Genomic DNA, 25516 nt, shown 5'->3' with positions numbered 1-25516 from the left:
ACTTGCTAGTTAGATTGCTTAGCACTGATCTGGATGCTCTGATAGAGCAGCATTAATAAGAAGCTGCGTGATTTACCTTGAGGTGGTATTTTGTTTTCTGAAGATAGTTCAAATCTCAGACATCAGAATGAAGGAAAATAATGCTTGCATAACAGAAGGTATAAATATGGTGTATTCAAGAAAATATGGTATATTCAAGAAATATTTTTAAACTGTTCTCAGAGCTGTGTCAAATGAGGCTGGATTCCTCCCCTAAACCCTGTGCCAAGTCAAGAAAAGAGCAAAAATGCCCTGAGCTTAGGTAACTGATCAGAGCGTCTCTTCAAGGTGAAAGAATTTAGGAAGGTATCACCTCCAAACTGTCCTGTTTGTTAAGTCCTTGACTCAGTCTAAACATGACCTAGCAACAACCAAAAACTTCAGTGTGCTATCAGCATTGTTCTTACACCAAATCCGAAGCACACACTGCACCAGCTCCCAAGAAAATTAACTCTATCTCAGCTGAAACCAGGACAGCCTGGTCTTACAACCACTGAAAAATCCTTTTTCATAAACACCTTCCTCTTTCAAACTTAGTAGCAATGGAGTGTCTTGGCACAGTTCAAAATAAACGTGAAGTTTGAGTTCTGCGTGGAAGGTATGGTGGAAGAATGATCTGGTACATTTGCATGCATGTTGACTCTCATTAATTCAATGTCAGATTAAATACATGAAATTACTGACTCTACCTTCATTAGTAACAAAACCACAATCTGAATGTAAGTGTCTGTTGATACTATGTTAAAGAATTCAGGGGCTCTCCTGTAAGCACTCTCACCTGTGAACAAGGCAAGTCAGAATGTAGCGAACTTCATTCTTTGTTAAAGAATACAAAAAAATACAAGTATGTTATCATGCATGGTATTGTGGGAGCAGCTCTTTTAAATTAAAAGCATGTATGTGAGAAGAGTTTTAAATTTTAACATCTATCACATTAATATAAACAAATGCATATTGTTCTTTGAATAGCTGTTATGTGAGCAGATTCATTCACAAAGGAGCAGGAAGAGTAAAATTCTTCCTTTAGTCGCTGGAAAGCCATTGCCACATGTCACAGCAAGAAATATTTTTCTCTGTTTTACATCTTAAAACTAGCTTTTCTGGGACCATCTTATTATTAAATAAATTTGGATACAAAGATCTCAGCATATAGAATATGTGCATCATTACTGTTTGAGGCATTATGAACACTGTGTGAGTAGTGCTAACACAGTAAAGGAGAAATCATGATTCATTGGTAGCTTCATAACGTGTGGGATTTACCAGTGGATTCAGTCAGTGTTTTGCCTTTCTCCCTGGAAAGCTGTATGTGAAAGGAAACCTGCTCATAATTACTAATCAAAACTCTAGTCAGGAGGTGGTTTCTAAATGAGCTTAGGTGAGACAGTGTTGCTTTTTAAGAGTGGAGATTTTAAGTGGTGGTGTTTCCCTTGAAAAACTGCTATGGAAAGTCTGCCTGCCTTTGCTTTGTTTTAGATTAACACTCTGCTTTTTCCTTCTGCATCCTCAGAAAGAAAGGAACTCCTTTTTCCTCTTCAGTGCTCACATCTTCCCCCATCCCTCCATAATATGCCATCTTCTAAAATTTTTCATCTTACAGTTCAAGATAGCCCACAGATTTGCCTGCGTTGCCTATCATCCCTTCAGCTCTGCATGCTCTGTCAGGGGTACCCCAGTGCACCATGTAACTGGAGGTGCTGGGAGGAGACCTCTACATACCATGGCTACCGCTGCGAACTCTTCCATTACTTATGACAGAAATCTTGGTTAAGTTGCCAATGTCAGAGCTCCACATTAGACTCAGCCTTCTACTTTATCTCAGTCTATTTGCCACACATCATGTCACATTTTATGTTTCAGAAGAAATAACAAGTTCATTGCAGAAACTGCATCAGCCAAAACCTATGAAACAGCCCTACAAAACCCAGAGCACACAACTCGCTACCTGTTAAGATCATTGTGTATCAACAACAGGGGAGCAAACATGTTGGTAAAGAAAACAGGTTCTGGTTTCAGGGTCACAAAGGAATTGCTACATGCAATCAAGAGCGAAAAATCTTTTAAGTTTTGAAAAATCATCCTATAATTTTGCACTGGCCTGCAGTGATCGCTAAACACATTTCCAAAGGAAAAGGATATAAGCTGCAGCACTGTATCAATCCCAAAACACAGTTAATTTCTACTGGTCCATAATATCTCTGGTATTTTGGTCTGGAAAATTTAATTTTCACTCTGTGTGAGGACCCCAAAGGGAGCTTTTTTCTTTATTTTACTCTCTCTCTCCTATGCTAAAAATATCAACATGGTTTGAGCAATTTGGCTGTCATCATGCATTCGCTTTCCATGAGTATCTTCTGATCCATACTAGATGCATGACCCAGCACAGTGTTATGTGAGCATTTTAACTTTTTATTAAGTTCAGAGCTGCCATATCCCTCCTGTCAGAACTACTTCCATTCTCCAGGTGGTTTACTTAGGGTGGAAACTGGTCACAGAGAAAAGTGCATAGTATTGTTAAATCCCAGTGGATTTAAAATCCTCCTGACCTCTGTGCCCATTGCTGCTTGACAGCATCAGCCAACAAGCTCTCACCACTCTTCTCAGTTTTTCTATTATTCACAAGCCCTTTGTATCGGAGTGCCTTACACAAAACCAAAAGGTGGGGTTTACAGCCTGTTATTATCTGTCCAGACACGGAAGCAGTTGGGATGAATGGAAGGTCTGTAAAGTTCTTTCCTGTAATGCTGGGCTCTATTAGTGTCTCTCATCCACTCCCACACCATCCCTTCTCCTCTGTAAATCATCCTGGGAACCCTTGCTTTTCCAACAGAACACCTATTTGGAATTTGAGGAAAAAGAGAACAGTGAAAATTAGTGAGAAGTTAATCTTTGTATTCATTAATTTTGTTGTTACAAAAGAAGATGAACAGTTGCATTTAAGCTACTTTTAGCTGTAATACTAGCACTTCTATCTGCTCATTATGGTTGTAAGACCACATGAAAAATATTGCATTAAATTCCTTACCAGGAAAGTATAGAAAAATTGGAGGAACAGTAACAGAAAAGGGTTAGTGTACAGCAGTGATTTATTTATGAAGAAAGATTAATAGCTAAACTCAGGAGCTCAGCTGAAGGGAAATAATTGGAAAGGCTCTCAGAGGACCCTCTGGAAACAGGCTCAAACCTCAGACTGTGAAAGTCCTTACTCATTTTTATTTAGTCTTTGTTCAAGAAAAGCTCCAGTGAAAAGTTGAACAGGGGGAAGGTGGCTACAAATACTTTCCAGATCTGAGTATCAAACAAGGCTTTATATAGCTGATGTGAGCAATGGCCTTTGTTGGCAAACAGCTGGAAAGTAGAACTGTACACAGGTAAATGACTTCTCTTGGGAAGCTTTAGTGGCCACCTCTGAACCAGAAAAGAAAACAGCCCGGATCTGTTCTTTGGTCCTGAAGCTGAACGACAAGAAGGGGGAGAAATGCTCTCAGGACCCGGGCATCTTCTGGGATAGTGTTCTTGGCACAGGCCAAAATGTACCAGGGTGCCCACAGCTGCATACAGTGTGGATGAAGGCAATCCTCTGCTTCAGCCCTTGTTATGGCCCAGGTCAGTTTGCAAATATAGATGTAAACTGGGCCCAGAATCTCATCCCCGCAGTCGCACAGTATTATGCTGCTAGCAGTAGGATGATCTTCTGCTAAGGATAATTAAAAAAATACCGTTAAGAACAGGACATACTGAAGTCTTCAGTCAAATCCCAAGGGAATCATGCTCCCATTTTATTCCTCCCTGTTATCAGACAACTAATCTCAAAAAGGAAAAATGAACAAGTACAGAACAGCATTTCAAGAATATTTACTAATATCCTTTAGTTTGAAAGTCTCACAAGACAGAGAATTTTCCTTTTCTGAGACCCCTTTCTTTTAAATTTTGAGTTTATTAACTAGATCTTTGCTGTGTGGTTCACCAGGAGTGTAGAGGTTACACCATTACAGAACAACATAGCTGTCTAAGTTATAAACATAAATGAACAATCTTGGATTCTCTTGCAAAAATGCAGACTTCTGCAATTCACAGACTATTTCTCCTCCAAACCATTGATTAGGACAGGATACTGGTGAAGAAAAAAAAAAGCAAACCAAAATATTATCACATGTCATTATAATTACCCAAACTTTCATTACAAAATAGCACTGGGGGATTCCAGGAATTTCATAGCAAGGCTACCTTTGATTTTCTGGTGGGTTTTGGGTTTTGTGGGGTTTTTTTTGTTTGTTTGGTTGTTGTTGTTGTTGTTTTCCTTAGCCTTTTCATTAATGGAACACATTGGGATAATGTAGTCTTTATTTTTCTTTCTTTTTTTTTCCCCAAGCCACCAAGATGTAGACTGTTTTAGAAACAGCACTGCTAAGTGTTATCCACTACAAAAAACTGTTAAGGGAGATTTTATCTGTTCCTGGAGAATTACATAACGGTTCTGGATTTCTCTCCTGAGAGGTACAAACCTATAAGCATGACATGGAGCCTGGTGAATGAATGTAATATATTCAAGCAGAACTCCTTGTACATGTACATTTAATTATAAAAATAGTTATATCTTTTTTAAGCCTGTAGCAGCAGCCATTCTATCCAGAAAGTTTTTTGTATTGGTGTTGCTTTTTCCTCCCTCAGCTATAGAAAAGAAACTCATAACACCATTTTTTAAAGTGCTCTGCAACAGTATGGTTAAGTTAAAGTGACCCTGATCCTACAGATGAAGTCACCATCCTGTAAGGGGAAATATATGCCACATGCTGCAAACATTTTGTGGTCTTGGGAAGTAAGAAGAATAAAGCCTGTCTTCCTGCTACCAGGTTTTTTTTGGAAGTTAGCCTTGCAACACCAAAGAAAGTATTTTTTAATTTGCTTTTAAAAATTAATCTATCATGCCTTTGAATAGCAAATAAATGGCCACCAGGAACACTGCCTATGAGAAAGGCAGGGAAGGGTTTGTCAGAGCATATTTAGTATCCATTTTCTTGACAACCTTGAAACTAGAAACTTACTGTTTTTTAAAAGTAAGCCTAACTTTCCTATAATAAACAAGTTTCTAAGATCTTACACAAAGGAAGACAATTCTCAGCAACGTATCTAATCTCAGCACGCTCACACACCACAAAAACAGCATGCTGATTAACAACTCCTAGGAATACCAGTCCTACTTAATATTTATAGACCCTTGAGTCAAGTTTGTCTGTCTTGTGTCTGATCAAGAGATAATGCGATTGTCTGCCAAACACGCTGCACTTAGCATTTTGATGCAGCACAAGCTGATGTCATTGTGACATACTGGCAAAGTCCTTTTAGATAGCTTGAGGAAATTAGGATGGCTGCATTAATACCAAAGAACAAGATAGGTGGCCTTACACTACACACCACATTAAGTTCTTAAAAGTGTTACTAGCCTGGGCACGTGAAAAGCATAAATGTACACAATAAGCGTTTGATTATATCCAATAATAGTTGAACATTTGCTATTTGACATAGCAATTCTGGCTTCTACATTAAATACCATGTGCCCTGAGGGAACGCTGAAAATACACAAAGCTATGAAACAAGAACCTGTAACCAAGGCACAAAAAAGTCATTGCTGAACTTTTCTAAAAGGGATTTCATTGTAGAGGGCTACATAGAGAACTATATGGGCTATATAGAGGACTATAACCTTTCTGACATTACCAAGAACATTTGTTTCTCCTCTACTTTTTAGAAACATGTCTTTTTCAGTAGGATTTTTGACATCTATTTCAAACCATTTGCTCTGCACACTGCATCAAGGCTTCATCAGCTTTTTTGGATAAAGAAAAGGTTGTGTTGGTTTTTAGATACTTCTGAAGCTTTTAATAGGGAGCAGTCCTGTGTCAGAACTTTGAATTAAATGCAGAGAACGAACTTGTCTTGCTTCCTAAAGCTCTGATAATGCCAAGCATGTTTTCCAAGCAGAGTTCAACATTATTGCTAATGCTGTTGTTTACATTGGCAGAGTTCCAAATCAAATCACTGTATTGACGTGCGGAATTAGACTCTATAACTCGAAAGTTATAAAGTAGACCATCCAATCTTCTCCAGCAAGGAGACTTAGCACTCCCTCCCTCTAGACAGCATTTGAATGTCTCTCATCTTTTTCTCATTCTCTTTTAAATAGCCCCTTTGTTAGAGAAAGAAGGGCAGGCGTCTCCCCGTCTCCCCTTTGTTAGAGGAAGAGGGGCAGGCTTCTCCTCAAAACTGTAGTTGTCTCCTCAGAGCTGTGTGCCTATGTGACCAGACACCGCACCCATGACCAGTCACCATACCCACATTCCTTGAGCAGACACATACAATCACAATCGATGTCCATTGTCCCCATTTCACACTATTTCTCCATATCAATCCCCCCTTTTCTATTAAATTAAGTAAATTCTTTTACTTAAGCAGTCTTCCCGAATGATATAAAGCATCATACATAAGTGTTACCCTTTTAAACATTCTCCAAACCCACAAATATGACATAATGGTTAGTATTAAGGAAATTCCTAAACTGATCAATAAGATCACAATGGGGTGTACCATAGTGTTAAGAATTCCTGTTGCAGAAGGTGACCAGCCAAAGAGAGTATCCCACCAATTATGGTTTCCATCCTGTTCTACCTTTTTTAAAACTTTCTTGATCCCCTCTACATCATGATGGATCATAAGAAGAGTTTTGTGTCCCTTTTCTTTGGTTTCTTCCAGTATACGTTGTAAATCTGCATGTTTTAATAGTTCTTTTATACTGCTTATATTTAGTCCTATGGGGGTAGGAATTATTATCTGTGATAGGGTAAAGTAGGATTTTAAGAATTGATGAGACACTATTGGGGCTGAGTAACTAAAATCGCATCCTGTGATAGTAGTAAAATCACAAATACAATAATTTGAATACTGTGCAGTCTCCTTTACCTCCCCATCTATGGTTATTGTGTTACACTTAGTTCTCAAACACGCACATCCCTTCCCTGCATATATAATTACTGTTTTCAAGTTTGCATTTGGTCGGGCCTCGAAATGACATATTTTCTGATCTGTATCTAAACAAGTATCCTGAGCCATTATAGTATTGCTTTCACAGAGGAAGCCCTGCTGTTCTCGCATAATACAAGATTCTAAATCTACTGTTTGCCACTTTTCGCCTATCTTTCTGGCCCATGTTCTATGTTCAAAAGGGTATAGGAGCACCCCATTATGGTTAATTCCAAGGGCTACAATGGGGAGTATGTTAATTATTACTGCATTATGTATGGTTAACACAAAAGCTGTGATGGTGTGTGTGTTGGGGTCGTAGGTAAAGTTCACCATATTCCACCATGACTGGAGTTTTCTTTCTACCTCCATAGCATTGTCCCAAACCATCTTTCGAATTTCTGTAGGAAATATGCCTTCCTCTCCTTCTCTTATTATGGATGCAGCTATTGATTGCATCCACATTTGGGCTTGGATACAACTTAGAGCCAGGGCGGCATCATCCTGTAAACCACCTAATGCCTTAGTGATGAGTTGATGATCTTCCATGTTTATTTGTTCCCACCTGGGGAGTACCTTCGATATCAACCATTGATGTGCCCCTAATGCCAATAATGAAGATTTTAGTGGTTGTTGTAGTTTTGATAGATCGGCCGTGGTGGTGGCTAGTTTATTCATTATCACCTCTGAATCTATGGAATTTAATACTCTGAGTCCTGTTCCCAACGTTCCAGTTACATCTCTCACTATTCTGTTTCGATAAATATTTCCCCTTTTTCTTAACCAAGTTGTCCATCCCTCATAAGAGGTTCGTAAGAAGGGGGAACAGGATGGCTTAACATCAGAAACATTGACTTGTATTTGTAACTCTTTTCTTTTAAGAGACCATTCTGGGTTAAACAACATTTGTTGCTGACCTGAATTTCTGATTACATATGGTCCAATTGTATAAATTTTTGGATCTGGTTTAGTTAATTTAAGATCAAGCGTTAATGGGGTTGTTGTAACTGTGGTGGTGGTAGGAACAGTGGTTAGCATGATTGTTATTTTGATCTTATAAGTCAGAGCTGTTCTTGGGGATTCATTTCCTAGGCATATTATAAAGATGGGCTCGGTTAAGGTAAAATTGTGCCAACATTCCCGTGAATTAAAGCACATGGTTGTATTTAGAAGGGTAAATTCCTTATCTACCTTTCTGACATTAATCAGGGTGTCTCCCGAAATCTTGGTGTTATCCTTTTCATTATATGTTTGACACCCTACTTTTATCCTATCTCCTAATTTTCCCCATAATCAGTCGACTTTGTGTACGTCCTCCCGATCCCATTGATTCCTTTGGTACACCTCGTTTTCAGAAAAAAACACCATAGCTAGTTTCATCTTTGAGTCCACCTTTCCCATTATTCCAGTGTGTTTTTTCTGGGCATGATTCCAAGGCTGGTTATCAGGCTCTTGGTTGTAGGCAAGAGAGAGGGTACAAAAAACCACAAATGGTTTAAACCCACTATTGATCATTTTAAGAATCTAAACGTTCCTCATATATACATATAAAATCTGTCTTGATCAAAAATATCTTTGTTTGAGTTGGGGCTTACTGATAACAAGTTGGGCAAGACTGGCCACTGGCTCAGTCCCAGACTCTTTTGTTCTATATTGTTTGTTGTGGTGCCCTTCCCATATGGTGGATCCACAACCGCTCAGGTTCGCTTACTTGTCACCCACATTGTTCCCATTTGTCCGAGTAAATTTGAGTTTCAGTTCTTTTTTATCTGGGGTTACTTTCCACGAAGTTGCAGGGGCTTTCTTAATCCGGGTATGGTGAATCCAAGAATTCTGTCCCTCAACCTTGATTGCAGTGTAGGTGGTGAGTAAGACTTGAAAAGGTCCGGTCCACTGTGGTTCCAGGGTTTTATCTGCAAAACACTTAACGTATACATAGTCCCCTGGTCGTATATCGTGAACAGGTCCATCCAGACCCCTACTGCGTGTTCCCATCACATGCTTCTCAATTCTTATTATTTATTTAGTGCCACCATATAGGAAGTCATTGTTTCTTCACCAATCTGTGAAGACATCCCCTTTTGTACCCCATAGGGTCGTCCATATAAAATTTCAAATGGGCTAAGCCCCTCTTTTGCTCTTGGTCTAGTTCGAATTCATGTAAGAGCTAATGGCAAAGATTGGGGCCAAGTTAGATTTGTTTCTTGACCTAACTTGACAATCTGTTGTTTGATTAGATGATTCATCTTTTCCACCTGGCCACTCGATTGTGGTCAGTATGGGGTATGCAATTGCCAATCTATTCCTAGATGGTGGCTGATCTGTTGTACTATTCTGGACACAAAATGTGGTCCTCTATCCGAGGACATTACTGCTGGGACTCCAAACCTAGGTATTATCTCTTGGAGTAGTATTTTGGTCACTTCCCGGGCTTTAGCAGTTCTGCACGGGAAGGCTTCTGGCCAACCTGAAAAGGTATCTGTTAGTACCAATAAATATCGATACCCCCCTTTTTCTAGGAAGTTCCAAGAAATCGATCTGCCAATGTTGCCCTAGAACATTCCCTCTACTAATGTTCCCTAGTTTTATTTTATTTGCTGTATTGGGATTATTGCGTAAACACATTTCACATTGCCGAGTCACCTGTTTTATTACAGTATACAAGTTTCGCCCTTTCAATTTCTGATTTAGACCTTTATATAAAGTATCAGCTCCCCAATGCGTCTTATTAATAATAGGGCTGTGGTCCATATTAAATTGGATGGTACCACTATACAACCATCCCTTAAATAAATCCACTTATTTATTTTTATTTTATCATTCATGTCCTGAATTACCTTTAAGTTTTCTTTAGAATAGTTTGGCTCTTGATCTGTACTTTCAGTTTGGATTTTATCATCTGGTATTAAGGATAATTCCTCCTTTCCTACCTCCTCTGTTACTCGTCTGGCCTCATGGTCGGCCAGGCAGTTTCCAATTTCCAAATCAGTGCCTCAGAGTGGGCCGTGCCTCACATCAAGGTCTGGCATGGCATATGTTCCCACCGCTCAACGCCTACTGGGTTGCAGCCAACAGCGGAGCTCAAGAGTCTTCTTGGTGGCAAACAGAGGCCAACCCAGTCTTGCCCTTGACTATGGTAGGAGGCACCTGACCAACCTTATTCCTTGTACTTCGTTGTCAATGCAGTTTCATCTGCACATCCCATAACAAGTCACTGTCATGGCAAAACACACAGATTTACATTAGTAGAACTACTACAGAGTGTATTTTATTTCACTTTTTCTGCCAATATCCCCCAGCCTTGCTGACCAAGGGATATTGTTTTTATCTGAACTGAGCAAGCCTCCCCCTTATCATTTTACTGTAACAGGTAAAACATTTTTCACCTTTCCTGGAATTTATTTTCAGATACACCTGGTTAAAAATTTCTCTTACTTCAGGGAGGTCCTCTTTTCCTCTTTTCTGCTGAATTAAAGATAAGCTCAATATTTCAATTACTTGATCATATTTAACTTTTAATTTCATTTCCCCTTCTTTAAACGTCTAGATGTTCTAATAAATCTCATCCCAACAAAGATTTTAGTGAATTTGGCATTCTTATTTGTTTTTTTAGTTTGTACTTTAAAGGTTTCAGGATGTTTTCCTGGTGGCCAGCAGCTCCCACAACTGTAACAAATTTATTTATTTATTTATTTTTTACTGAAGTTTAACAAATAAGTTGGTTTTGTATTCACTAAAATTCCACCTCATACCCATTCCCTGCCCTAAAGGGGCCGTTACCGGTCCTGTTGTACTGCAAATGCTGCAGCAATTGGGGTGACATTGTCAGGTCCTTCTGCTCAATTGTCAGCAATAGCAACCCCCTCCTCCTCACCATCAGAAGGGTTCGGGGCAGGAGATGCTCTTCCTGCTCTGCAGGTTACACAAGCCTGCCTCTGCAGCAGCACTTCTGTTTTAACTCTTTCTTACCCTGAATGCAAATCTGCTACTTGTTGCTTTAAGTCTGTGTTATTACATATCATGCCTTTGCAGGGAAACAGAAAACATCCTGCCATGCATCCCAGCATGATTCAGTCGCACCTTCGAGGGGGTACAGGGGTTTGTACAAACTCACCCCAACACTTACACACACACACACGCCTCAGGTTTTACATACATCAGTACAAGTTTTTATATCTTACAACGTGTTTCATTCTGGTTGCTCCACAGAAGGAACCGCAACCTGAGCTTTTTAACACAAAAATTTCAACAAGAACATCTTTCTAGTTTAGGTCTCAGTTTTTTCCTATCCTTTTCTAGAGCCACAATCAAAGATCAGGTGATGTTAATCCCGCGCTCTTTCTAGTGCTAGTACCATAGGATCCCGAGGGGGTACTAATCCACAGTCCTTTTGCCACTCAGGTTTGTCCTGGAGGACGAAGAACATGTCTGCATACGATACTTCGTCCCATTTTCCTTCTCTTCTCAGACACAACATTAATTGCAGGAGTGTTATAACCTAACGTTCCTCCCTCCTGAGGCCATTTCGCATCACTCTCCAATTTATACAAAGGCCACCACTGATTACAATATTTAACCAATTTCCTTTTATTTTCAGTACCACCATGTCCTACGATATCACTCCAATATTTTAATATACAACCCAAGGGCGATTTTTCACAGGGCTTACTCCTTCCATTTCCCATTTTGCAATTTTAATTACTTTGTTTTTCTCCGGCCGCCTTAGCCACCCAAGGTCGGAAACGCGGATAGAGCTTCTTACTCGTTTTGCACTCAAACGCCTGTCTCAAGCACTCTTGCACTCACACTTAGTCAAAATAATTAAGCTATACACGGAAAATCAAAATGCGCATCTCAATCACACCATTCACACTCTCCGGGCAGCCCGCAGTCACACAAGCAGTATGTTTTAGGAACACTAACAGTTCACAAAGTATGCATTTCAATGAGCAATTGCCAAAAAACAAACAACAAACAAAAACCAGTTTTTCCTGGTCTTAAGCAGAGTGTTAAGAAGTTTTCCGCTATTTGCCACGACTTACCAGAATATTAATATTTTTCAACATACATTTCATAACTCCGAGTTTTGAACATATAACAAGACAACACATAGAACAAACAAGACACAGCGCTATTTCAGTTGTTACATTCCAGGAATTCCCCAGTTCTTAAGACAACCTAAAGGAAGTTTTTAGCTTCCTCTTTTTCCTACGCAAAAGTTTCCCTTTTGCTGTGAGGTCCCTCTTGTTCCTGTGAGGTTCCGCCTTATTCCGTCCCGCCCCCGCTTTCCGTCACGAGGCCTCCGGGCTTTTAGGAATGGCAGTAACCTCGGGTTTGCTCGATCTGCCCTCAAGATCGCTAGCGGCCACCCCTCGGTCAGCAAACCCCCTCCCAAGCTACCTTTCCTCCTGGGGACTACGCTGCGCGCCGGACGTCTCCGTGCGTCTCACCAGCCGCCCCGTTACTAAACATACTGTTTTATCCGTGGACCCAGGGATTTCCCTTCTGCTCCCGGGTGAACAGCTGAGAAGAGGAGGCTCCTCCGAGGAAATCTCCCGGGGCGCGCCTAGGAGCATCCGCTCCGCAGCTGGTCCCTCAGCCGAGCAGAAATCCTCCAGTTTGGCGAAACTGACGTGCGGAATTAGACTCTATAACTCGAAAGTTATAAAGTAGGTATGTTCATTGCGCGCAGATGCACGGGGGATCGCTCCTCCACAAGCGTGCATGCCCGAAGTGACGAACCATCTCACATTTATACAATGAAACAAATGAATATTCAATTAACGCCTATACATATTCGTTACCTAAACCCCGCTTCGTATGTTAATTAGCTTATCAGTCCGTTTCCTGGAATGTGGTGGTCTTGCAGGTTTGTAGGTGATTCATGTTCTTGTGACCACCCGATCTTCTTCAGGTGATTCATGTCCTTGTGACCATCCAATCTTCTCCAGCAAGGAGACTTAGCACTCCCTCCCTCTAGATAGCATTTGAATGTCTCTCATCTTTTTCTCATTCTCTTTTAAATAGCCCCTTTGTTAGAGAAAGAAGGGCAGGCGTCTCCCCGTCTCCCCTTTGTTAGAGGAAGAGGGGCAGGCTTCTCCTCAAAACTGTAGGCGTCTCCTCAAGGCTGTGTGCCTAGGTGACCAGACACCGCACCCATGACTAGTCACCATACCCACATTCCTTGAGCAGACACATACAATCACAATCGATGTCCATTATCCCCATTTCACACTGTTTCTCCATATCAGTATCTGTCCTGACCAGGGGGATCTATCCTACAACTCTGAAGTGTTCAGAAAACCCCTCTTCTAGACAATTATTAAGTACACTGCAATATGATGTTCTTATAACAACTCTCACTTCTTTTTTGTTTAATGTTTACATATATCTCAAGCTCTGCTAGTTTGATATTTAATACAGCCTGTGAGACATACATATCTCATTCATAGTATGTTTGACATCTTCTGAAATTCATTGTTAGGGGGGAAAAAAAAGGCATGGAACTACCACTTTCTGCCTTATCTATAGAGATGTCATCCAGCTGTGAAGAGATTTCACATGAGAAACTCTGGTAATTAACAGTTTTAATTTATCTGCAGTCAATTTACAGCCCCTTTTCACTAGCCACCACCCTCCAAAAGCTTCTGTATCTTGGCATCTGTTTATGGGATCCCTAGATCTCCAAAATCACCATACTCTAATGTTAGGTCATTCTGGTGTTAGCTGAGAGCTCCTGGACCTCATGTTGGCTAGCTCACGGTTGTTCAGGTCCAGCACTTGAATTTAGCATTTCAAAAGGCAGCTAGGTGCTGTTGTCCGTAATTTTCCTTCCTCAAAAGTATTGCTGTGGAGATGATTCCTTTATGGCACCCTGGAAGATCACAGGACAAAACGAAACCCTTCCATGTCAAGAGGAATGAAAGTTTAAACCTCTCTCTGCCTCCTGCTGTGCTAGATACATCACCTAATTTCATGATCTGAGGGCTCCCAGTTGATGCCCCTGGATGGCAAACTCAGATGTATTTTTGGAGTTCAGCAGACAGGAATCTCTTGAATCACAACAGAGTATACACGAGCAGTGAATATCCAAAAAAATCTGAGACTGGGGGATGCCCCCCTGATCCCACTCAGATTCAAAGATGAGCTTTAAAGGGGATGTCTGGCGTGGGGCAACACTAAGAAATGTAGCAAGTCTTATTTAATTCTGGAAGCTGGCATTAATATAACCCTTCAGTGTATAAATGGTACCTGCCAGAATGTTCTGAAAATTGTTTTCAGAGTAGGATTTCAAATGTAAAGGATGGGGACTCATATGTGCATACTTTTTATTAAGTGAAAACTTGCTACTGTGTTAAGACACAAAGCAGTAAGAGACAGCGCAAATGATCTCTCCTTGTTCATTGTGACTATTTGCTTTTTAATGCTTTGGATTTTTTCTCCACTGAATGCAGCAAGATTTAGTTCAAATTTATGAACAGACTTTTCCCCATAGACTAAAGAAGTAATGACTTCTTTAGTGTCATGTCAGATTATTTGCTAAGAGTCATGAATTATCATGTGCATTAGAAGGTAAAATCACAGGGTTGTCAAAGCACGTTTTCCTTTTACTGTGCATTCTTGGGTTTTGAGGTGGAATTTAAAGTGAGACATGATGGAGAAAAAGCTGGTCCCCAAAGTTGATCTAAGATTTCAAAGTATTTTTCAAACTATGATTTAAAATCTTCATGACAGAGTAATTTTTGACTGAATCTCGAGGCCTTGTGTTCATCTGTTTTTTAATGTTAAACAATCTTTTTTTGCAAGTGTTGTAGATTTCTAAATCTATACAGATGTTCATTTATTTTTATCTTTTTCACTCATGACTTTCATGGATGGAATCCTTCTTGTGTTAGAGTTAACAATTTTACTGTTGACTTAAAATCGAAGATTAACTTTCACTTGTATTCTCTGCAGCAGTATTGATTAAGGGGAGGGAAGAGAACCAAGCAGGTGGGAACCTTAAACCTGGCTACACTGTGGAGATTAGCAAATCACTTAGTCCCAATTTTTCAAAAGGGTCCTCTAATTCTCAGCACTTGACCACCTAGCTCTAGAAAAACAATCTTATTTCACCTGAGCAGCAAATAGCATTTTTGAAAATCAAGGCTTACTTATTCGAAGCTGGACATGCAGAAAGTCATTCATAATCAGGATGCATCTAAACCTCAGTATTTGTTCCTCAGTCTTTACAAAGCAGTGTTTCCTTAACTGAATTCAAAAAGGAATGGAAATATAAGACACCATACAGGAATTCAGCATGTATAATACAGACTGTAAAAAGACAAGGAAATTTCAGGGTCACACTTGCTGAATACAGTATTAAATTTGTATTTTCAGAATAGACTAGGGCACTCAGACATCCAGTTTCACTTACACAAATATAGTGTTAATGTGAAATGATGTTTCGTAAGAAAAAAGTATCTTAAAGCACTGATTCAAATGTATCACTGCATAACATCCTTAAGCACTTCAGTAAGCTAATGCTTTATATTTTTTAAATTAACATGAATGCCTCTGACCCCTCTCCTGCCTCCCTTTTATAGGCCATGTGTTTTCAGCCTGCCACGTAGAAGAGTTATTTCATTATCTGTGAATTAAGCTGGAGAAAGAATACCATTATTTAAAGTTGACTCACACAAAAACTGAAAACAACTGTTTCAAGACTCTATGTTTGCATGAGACTTGCAGCTGGTTTTAAAAATCATAAAACTTAAACATAAACTTAAACATAAGTTTATTAACTTATTATTAACTTAAAAAGTTTTATTTATATGTGTCTGTCTTTTTATAGATATTACTTGACACAGTAATGTAGGTATTCCAGAAATGGAGAAGTGTCAGGCAACCATGCCAGGACAGAGGGAGAGTCCATGCTTCTGCGTGTGATTGAGTCAATTTTGTAAGTAGGTAGGTGGTGAAGAGGGCCATTCTTTGTAGGGTAGTCCTGTGGGCAACAGGCCTCCTGGATCATACACCCGAAGGCTGCGCTGCCATTCAGTGAGACCTGGACAGGCTGGAGAATTGAGTGGAGGGGAACCTAATGAAGTTCAACAAAGGCAAGTGTAGGGTCCTGCACCTGGGGAGGAACAGCCCCAGGCACCAGCACAGGCTGGGGGCTGACCTGCTGGGAGGCAGCTCTGCGGAGAAGGCCCTGGGAGCCCTGGTGGACAGCAAGTCACCCATGAGCCAGCAGTGTGCCCGTGTGGCCACGAAGGCCAGCGGGATCCTGGGGGGCATTAGGGGGAGCGTGGCCGGCAGGTGGAGGAAGGTGATCCTGCCCCTCTACTCTGCCCTGGTGAGGCCGTGTCTGGAGCGCTGGGTCCAGTTCTGGGCTCCCCAGTTCAAGAGAGACAGGGAACTACTGGAGAGGGTCCAGCGTAGGCTGCAAAGATGATGGGGTGACTGGAGCATCTCCCTGATGAAGAAAGGCTGAGAGAGCTGGGGCTGTTTAGCCTGGAGAAGACTGAGAGGTGATCTTACAAATATCTTAAGGGCAAGTGTTAAGAGGATGGGGTCAGTCTCTTTTGAGTGGAGCCCAGCAACAGGACAAGGGGCAACAGGCACAAACTGAAACACAGCAAGTTCCATATGAATATGAGAAAAGACTTCTTTCAGGGTGACAGAGCACTAGAACAAGCTGCCCGGAGAGGCTGTGGAGTGTCCTTCTCTGGAGACGTTCAAAACCCACCTGGATGCAATCCTGTGCAACTTGCTGTAGGTGAATGTGCTTTAGCAGGGGGCTGGACTAGATCACTTCTAGAGATCTTCCAACCCCAACCATTCTGTGATCATACATGGAAAGGAGTCATGAAACAATGTGAAAAAGGATCAGGTGTCTTTTAGCTTAGACCAAAAGGAAATGTTGTATATTGATGTATTTTATTATATATCACTTTTTCTAAACATATGTACAACCAACCTTCACTACTGTTTTGAAGGGTATGCCTATGCTGCTGCCAGCTTCTCAGAAGTTGGGCAAACTATCTGCTGCTGTGCCTAGACTGGTACGTTATATTTAGCGTAATATTGGGCATTTCTATGTTGCACTTTGGTCTGGAGTGCAACAGACCTTACTTAACTTGAAACGGTAGAATCCACCAGCCTTTGCACCAGCACTTACTGCTTTTGCCTCTCTTTTAACCTGCATGCCAGTACTCTGAAGTGGCAGCAAGATATCCGTAGTGTCCTCTAGTTTAGTTAGTGTGACATCAGCCCAAAGCAAAACAAAGGAGAAACTGGAATAAAATATGGTTACAAAATTAAAGAGGGGGCAAATGGAAACACAAGAGTTAGCAAAATTGATTTTATTTTTTGAAAACAAACCTTATCAAACAAACTTAATTATTTGATGAAAACATATACTAGCTAATAGGGGTGAACATGAAGAAATACAACTATGTGACATTTTGTTAAAAAAAAAAAAGCTACATAATAAAATAGCTAATATTAACCTGTTAACTGCTAACCAGTGCAAACCAGTTTAAAACAGATCCTAGAAATGCTTGCTTTCCTCACTGAATGGCACAATTTCTGGTGGACTTCAGGAGAGGTCAACACTAAACATGGTACAGCTTCGTATTGTCATCCATGACTGCAAGAAAACATGTAACTACTGTATGACAGAACTTGCAGGAAAGGCACACACCTGCGGTGTTGAACCGAAGCAAAGCCTGAGCAGCCCTCTGAACTGCCGGGGTACGGTACAGGGAGGTGCGGTGGTTTTAGAAGAGGGCTTGCTGGAAAAGGGTTTGCCAGTTGTACATGATTAGTTATACAGCTTTGGGGGCAGCTGGGTGAAACTGAATACGATGCGCTGAAGATCTGATTTTATGGTTTGATTGTTTTGTGATCAGGGTCATGTCAGCACACAGAATTGCCACCCAATTTATTAAAAGGAGCGGTTTCTGCAGCAGGGTACCAATGTATGGGTGCAAACCATGGCAGGGCAGGGCTCAGCCGTCCCCACGTCCCGCGCCTTTCTCCCGCTCCCGAGAGGTCACGCCGCACTAACCAGCTCTCTGCACCCCCAACGCACAGGCGCCGGTGCGTTACCTGTAACTCACGCTCTGGGCTCCGGCCGCCGGCAAGGCCTGCACCTCCCCAGGCAGCACCGGCGCCACGGCCGGCAGGAGACCGGGGCCGCGGCGCCGCACACCGCATCGCCCCATCCGCCGTCTGCTTCCGCGCCACGCGCGGGGCGGAGGGATCCCGCGGGAGGGCCCGGCGGCAGCGCCATGGCGGTGTGCGGCCAGGGGCTGGGGCCGGTGGTGGAGCTGTGGGGGGTGCTGCTGCCTCCGCGGCGGGGGGCGGCGGCGGCGGGCTCGGAGGAGGACACCGAGGAGGAGGAGACCGAGGAGGAGCCGCACTTAGCGGAGGCCGCGCTCCTGGAGGCTTCTGGGCCGCAGGCGGCGGCCGCGCTGCCTCCGCGCCGAGCCGGTGAGGGGCGGCGGGGCCGGGCGGTGGCGGGCAGCCCCGGGGCCCTCCCCTGAGCGCGGGTTGGGGCTCGGCGCGGGGCGCCGTTTGACGCTAGGGAGCCGCAGCCCGGCCCTCAGAGGGGCCGGGGGCGGCTCGGCCGGGGGCCCGTGGTTGGTGCCGGGCCGCGCCGCTGCGGGGGGCTCGGGGCCGCGCGCCTGCGGTGTTTTCCAAGTAAATGAAACCGAAACGCGCTCCTTCTCCGGTTACCGAAGTAATTACAAGTAAAAGGAAAGTGATCCGAAGTAGGTGATAGATCTTACACAGGTAGTATCAGGGTAGTGCAGTATGGCCGCAGTATTGCAACAGTGAGAAAACAAAGTTTTCCAGTTAACACTTGACAGTACAGATTCCCCACTGCATACTTTGCACTTAAAAAGCAGGTGATGATGGAGAGACACCTAGCAGGAGAATATCCGAAAATTGTTTTTAAAATGGCTAAATTGAGCTAGGTAACAAGGGGAAAATAAATAGAGAAGTTGTTACAGGCCTAAGGCTGCTGGTGCTCTGGTTTGGAGAGAAAGCACCTGCGTTTAGCAGGTGCTTGCTTTGTTCTGGTGGAGTCATTTAGTCCCTAATCATGGATCGAGGAATGGTGTATTAACGTTTGTGAGGGAAAGAGGATGGAAGAGGAGGCAAACCAGGTTATCCAAAATCCTAAGAGTTAGTTAGGTTAATCACATATAATTTTGGTGGTTTCAGTTGTGAGAAGTCTTTGATACGTGAATGTATCCGAAGAGAATGCTGGCACCGCGATGCAGTGCTTTGTGGCAAAACTTTGAAATGGAATTGCAAACTTGACTTGGCATAAATGATGCAATATTAAACCATATACCAGTGTGTTTAATTGTCTCAACAAACAACAATATGCAAGTTCAACTTTCTAGCTCTGACGCTTACAGAAGCAAAACCAACCTCAGAAACAACCACTAAAACTGCTTTTGTTTTTAAATACTACTGGAAAGATACTCGTTGCTTTAGTTTCACTACTGCAACTTATACAAAAGACAAAATGAGCTTTGAAAAAACAAAACTTTTAATCAAACCGAACTTCTAATCTTTGTCAGTTAACAGTGGTTTTCTTTTTCTTTTTATTGATTCAGTTGTTATACAGGAAGATGGCTCCAAAAAAGAGTATGAAGTAGTTGGACGTTTTCCATTAGTTGACCCTTGGTGGAGAGTTAATGTTAAAGCTAAAAAAATGGGCTCAAAGTACTTTGTGCAAGGATATCCGTCATATTTTCTGCGGACTGATATAGAAGAAAACAACCGACAAGTGTTTTCACTCTTTCTTAAGGAATGTGCTGTTCCTGAGGATTTTAAAGAGAAGTTTCTTACTTGGCTTCCTATGGAGTCTATGCTGAGTTTTAGAAATCTTGAAGAAAAACTAAAACAGTTCCAAGCTTCACGCTTACAGATGGGGATTAAACAAAGAGACACCAAGGATTATGACGTCTTCTACTATGTTTCAAAATCATGTAGGTATATCCTTTGCTATTTTGATTGCTTTATAAGCCACTGAGTTTTCTTTCAGATACTATGTTCAAGCTAACATGTCTTCATATGAACTGTATATTCAAATGAATTCTGGACATACGAAGATTCTTCTGGTTTTTTTTAAATTGAGGACAGTGGGACAGCTGACCAATTAAAGATAGGCATACAGTTAGAAACATACAAAGATTTTCCTGAATTCTGTAGGCTTATTAAGTAGAATTATCTGTGCCAGGGATGCAGAGACACTGGTACTGGCTTCCTGTAGCTTATTTGGGTATAACAAGGATTGTTAAAAAATGGCTTCAGCACTGCTTAAATATGGTGGTATAACTTTTTGTGACAAATACGTGTTCAGAAATAGTATAGCTGCTTCTTTGTAGTGCAGGGGAACAGCAAATGAGCTCAGTCCAAATCAGCTGCACCAATTAGGCTATTGAATTGTATTTGTACCCTGCCAATCAGTAGATTGGTGTGGCTGGGGAGCAGGTTGTGGAAACACTGGAGTGTCCCCACTCGGAGATAGTTCAGGACTGCTGAGCATCCTGTTGTGGACTGTGGTGGTGTGACTACATGAGTGTTAGATACTGGATCAGGAGTATGCTTTTGAAGCAAACGGTGAAAAGGCTGGAGGGGCACAAGAAACTGGGAGGGGACACAGCCAGGGCGGCTGACCAGAGCTAGCCAAAGGGGGTATTCCATACCTTAGAATGTCATTCTGAGTATATGAAATGGGAGAGTTGGCTGGGGCCTGCAGTCGCTTCTTGGGAACTGGCTGGGCACTGGTCAGCAGGTGGTGAGCAGTTGTATTGTGCATCACTTTTTTCCCTTTGGAGTTTATTCCTCTCTCCTTCTCTCTCCTTTCCATTATTATTATAATAATATGTTGTTTCAGTTATTAAATTGTTCTTATCTCAACCCTCAATTTTTTTTACCTTTTTGCTCCGATTCCCCTCCCTATCCCGCTGTGTTGCCAACTGGTGTTAAATCATAACAAACATACATATAAAAATTCTGTGTTTTTTCTTGCCAAAAGATAAAACTTCTGAAATTTGTTTCATGTTGTTTTGAAATTTTATTTTAAAGCAAGATACAGAGCAAATCAGTTTCATTATACCCCTTTTGCTGATCTCAAGACTGATAGAAACAGGGAAGGTGATAGCTTAGCTTGTTTGGGGTCATTGAGAAAGCCAGTGGAAAGCACTTATTCCTAAGTTCCCTTACTGATCTGCCACTACAGATTTAGAAGCCTCTATTCTTATTTTGGATTTTAAACATTCTTTTGTACATCTGTATGAAAATAATCTTTAGGTAAGAGGCAGGTGTGGTGAGGTCTGAACTGACATTCTACAAAATGCAGTTTTGCATGCAGTTTATGTATGTATATGCATGTATATGAGTATGCAGTTTAAAAATGTATAACATGTATTTTCCAAATTAGTACATTTAGTTACAGTTTTTATGTCATCTGTTTTTTCCTGTGGCAGTTCAGAGAAAACGGACTTAAAAGAATTCGAAAAGGATTAAAAAGAATAAGAAACTGGAAGAAATTTAGGTATTTTGGATGTATGGGAGGCAGAAGGATAAAAGCCAGAGCCAATTTAAATTGCCTTTATGAATATCTTTGTGTATTGCCTAAAACTTTCTTGGTTTATGGTGGTTACAGTTGCAGGAAAGGCGATATTGGTAGCTCTGACTTACCCGATGATACTGGAGTTCTTGCCAGTTCTTCTGCCACGGCATTTTTGCTCTCTGTTGAATATGGTGTGTTGGCAAAGAAAGACCGAAGAAAACATTGGAGCGGATGATGAGGAAGAACATTTTCAAGACAAGATGCTAACACAGTTGGATGAGATACTAAAGAATGAGCCATGGAAGCTTGGATTCAGCAGGGTAAGTAATGTTAAGCAGGGTGAAAAATGGGGTGCTTGTTACCTTTGAGCTTCATTAGACTACAGTGCTGTTTTGGTTATGTTTGGTTTATTAACTGGGCATTTGTCAGAGGTAAGGAAGCTTACATCATTTGGAAACGGATGATGTACTGGGTTTTTTTTCCAGCTGGTCTGCAGTAAATTAATCTCAGAGGATTTTAAAAGTGGTTTTGTTACAACCATTTGTTTGTTCTTTACCTCAAGTATCTTGTTTTCTGTTCCTTGTAGAAATTGGGCCAAAAGTAAGAAAGCTAATTTACAACATTCAACTGTCCTGTTCAATTTTATACCAGCAAATGAGTTTTTCTGTTATTAATATATAAAACAGTATCTATGCTTTGATAGTAAGGTAGGTAAGTTACTCTGTAAAAGGCCATCTGATCTGATGGTTCTCTGTTTTTTATAATGGGATTTGTGGTTGCTGCTTACCTTCCTGTTTTCCTTTGCTATGCTTTCGGTGCAGCTTTGCTGCTGCAGCTCACCTTAGCACTCCTGTACCTCAGATAGGAGCTATAGCTTAATAGTTCAGAGATGTGATTAATTAATGCCTCTGTTTCAGCCCCCCATTGCTTTTACTGACAGATGTTCTGACTTGTCTTTTAAGACCTCCAATTTCAGACATTTCTCTAGCAAACATATTCCAGTGTTTCACATCCTTTTGTTTAAAAAGCTTTTCCTGATGTCAAATTTGTCTGTTTCTTGATGCGATATAGACTTGTTGCTCTGTCGTTTCTTGTACTACGGACTTGCATTCTCACTGCAGCTTCTTATTGCTTGAAGACTCTCTTAGCTTTTTCTCTTAAGGCTCAGCAATTCCACGTCATTTTTCTTTCCCTCGGTAGTTCACATTTTTGTGCATTTCGGTCTTCTACTGTTTTGTGGTAGTCTCTGTAAAGGTTGGGTGTTTCTTGAAGTAGCATGTTCAGAATTGCCAATAGTATTGTGATAAATGTCTTTCCTGTTCTCTGCTTCTACAGTTTTTGTGCCTTTACTTGAATATGTGCTAATTAGTTGTGTACAAGTTTTCCTTCATACGCAATTTCTGTGCCAGGTTTTTGATTTTTGAAGTTTCTATTTCATACAGAAGAGTGACCGAGAGGAATTATCATGCCATCTTACTTTTAAATATCCCGCTTTCATGTTGCTTGAAAAGCATTTTAAGTTTGTGCATTACAAAAAATTATATATTTTTTCATAGACTTCCACCCTCTGAATTGCAATTTGTATTTATTAGGAGCAATGTTATTCAGCAAGACACTAACATCTTCTGAAATAAATATATCTTTGCTTTTATTCTTTCTGGGGAGAAGATTACTTATAGGGAACTGAACCTTTCTTACTGTGAGGCTACGTGGGCTGCCTTCTGTCGGTGTGAACATCTCCTCTGGAAGATTCCTGACTTGCAGAAGAATGCATTAATTCTGTATGATCAACTCAAGAAACAGTGCAGAGAAATGGGACACACTTACGAAGATCAAGATGAATTAGCTCGTTTGGTATCTAGACATATGTCCATTGAACATGTTTGGCAATCTCTTGAATTTTTGAAAGATCAGAATGTGGTGATTAGGGAGAAAAAACTAGTGTTTCTACCTCATCTTTACAAATCTGAAAAAGACATTGCAATGTATATAGGTGACCTTCTGTTAAACCACTCATGGAAACTGGATGTCGATGTGAGAAAGGTACTTAGTGCTTCTGAATCATCAGGAGAAATGGTAGATAACAAAATTAATTTTACCCAGGCTCATGAAATGGAAAATCTGAAGGAAAATAGTCCAGACAATCATAACTGTGAAAATCACTTTCCTGAAAAGGAAGTGGGGTTCATGTGTGGTGGCCAAGGTAAAACAGAGTTAGACTCAGATCAGGTAATTGCTCTGGAAAAGATTTGTTCTAATCCTGTTACAATCATAAGTGGAAAAGGAGGCTGTGGGAAGAGTACAATAGTTAGCTGCCTTTTTCGTTACTTAAAGCAGATGGAAAAAGAAGTAGAAGCTGCTTCTAAGGACTTTGAAGAAGACCTGGATGCATCTGAGGACTGGAATATCTTTGATAATCATTGGGAGTCAGAGAATATGTACACAAAAAAACTTTTGAATGTACTATTTACTGCACCTACAGGGAGGGCAGCAAGCCTTTTGAGTGAAAAAACTAAGCTTCCTGCATATACGCTGCATCAGGTAAGGAATATATATTTTTTTTAAACTGTTCTGAAGGACCTTCTGACACTATCCATTCTTGTGTTTTTTTTTTTTTTAAAAAAAACAAAACCCCTTGTTACTGAACTTCCCTTATGAAATGTGTAGCTGTTAATGATAATGCTTAGGTACAGCTTGTCAGCGTTTGAAAATCAACGTTAGATTTTGGGGAATCATAAATCAATCACTTGAAATACATTATTTGCTGTAACTTTGGTGTTTTTTTTCTACTGACACACATCTCAAATTTGTTCCTTTCATGGGCATCTAGTCTTACTAGCTCAGTTTTTTTGGGGTTTTTTTTTTTTTAGTTACAACAGAAATACTTTCTAGATGGCATAGCTCTTTTCTAGTGTCTTGTTGCCTAGCAGTCATGCTAATAACTGCACATACATGAAGAGATCAGTAGGTGGGGTTGAATAATGAGATAGATTTCATTCACAGAGTATTTTCTTGATTACTGTTAAATATTGTGTCTTTTGAGGAAAAATGTAGAAAGCAAATTTAGTTTTAAAAAAACTTGTTTAAAACTAAGTTAATAAACTTAGGTCAAGTCTGTTTTCCTAGATAGCGGAAAGTACCAAGAAGACATTGGAGGTGTGGAATAATCTGTATAAATCAAAATTACAATAACATCAAAAGTACCGTGGTCTTATTTTATCTTTGGGGACTGGATAGTTGCCTGTTCCCCTTTGTCATGCAATGTTGGGGACTTATTAATGTCAGTGAGGTGTAGTAGAAGATGTTTTGTTACTGAGCAATGTAACGGCTGACCTTATATCTTTAAGGGTCCCTGCAGAAATAAAAAGATGCATTTGTGCTTTTACATCGGTATTGATAATTTCAGCTAGAAATGTATTCACCAAGGAGGAAAATAAGACTGGTTGAGTCTTCTGGGTCTTTACATATTTAAGTTCAGAATTTCAGATCATAGCTCTGAATACAACATTAGAAGATACCACACTCTGGCTACCTTTATAAGACAGTTGTTTACCATTGATTAGTGTCAGAGTTTGATTTATTTCTATTTGTTTCTAGATCATCTATAGTTTTAAATTGTGGAGGCAGAGTGAACAAATACAGCCATGGAAGTTTGCTACTGTGACAGTTCTGATTGTGGATGAAGGAAGTTTGGTGTCTGTACATATTCTTAGTTTAGTTTTAAAAATCCTGTGTGAGCATGCTCAGCTTGCAAAACTTATTATTCTAGGTAAGTGAAATGGCAAGTTTAGCATGCTACAATATTTAATAATACACAATATACAGTGTAAGTATCGGAGCTGCCACTGGTGTGACTGAGTCACTTAAAAACCCCAGAAC

The 25516-nt window shown here is 40.8% G+C and overlaps 1 protein-coding gene across 5 annotated transcripts in view; it reads left to right on the top strand.

Annotated features, from left to right (window-relative positions):
- Positions 1–25516, top strand: part of HELB (DNA helicase B) — a 73317-nt gene that overhangs the window by 32008 nt on the left and 15793 nt on the right. For 2 of the 5 annotated variants that reach the window (XM_056341979.1, XM_056341978.1), the window contains 4 exons: positions 19674–20048; positions 21731–21957; positions 23306–24178; positions 25235–25406. In XM_056341979.1, coding sequence (XP_056197954.1) covers positions 19772–20048; positions 21731–21957; positions 23306–24178; positions 25235–25406 — 1549 coding nt within the window. In that variant the 5' untranslated portion in view covers positions 19674–19771. Of the gene's footprint in view, positions 1–18296; positions 18535–19673; positions 20049–21730; positions 21958–23305; positions 24179–25234; positions 25407–25516 lie in introns of those variants that run through there. The other 3 variants (XM_056341977.1, XR_008822354.1, XM_056341980.1) reach the window with 3 other exon arrangements.

This window comes from Falco biarmicus, chromosome 5, assembly GCF_023638135.1.
Source record: "Falco biarmicus isolate bFalBia1 chromosome 5, bFalBia1.pri, whole genome shotgun sequence".
NCBI lineage: Eukaryota > Metazoa > Chordata > Aves > Falconiformes > Falconidae > Falco > Falco biarmicus.
The sequence above is the reverse complement of the archived record's forward strand: the minus strand, read 5'-3'. Positions and strand labels throughout refer to the sequence as shown.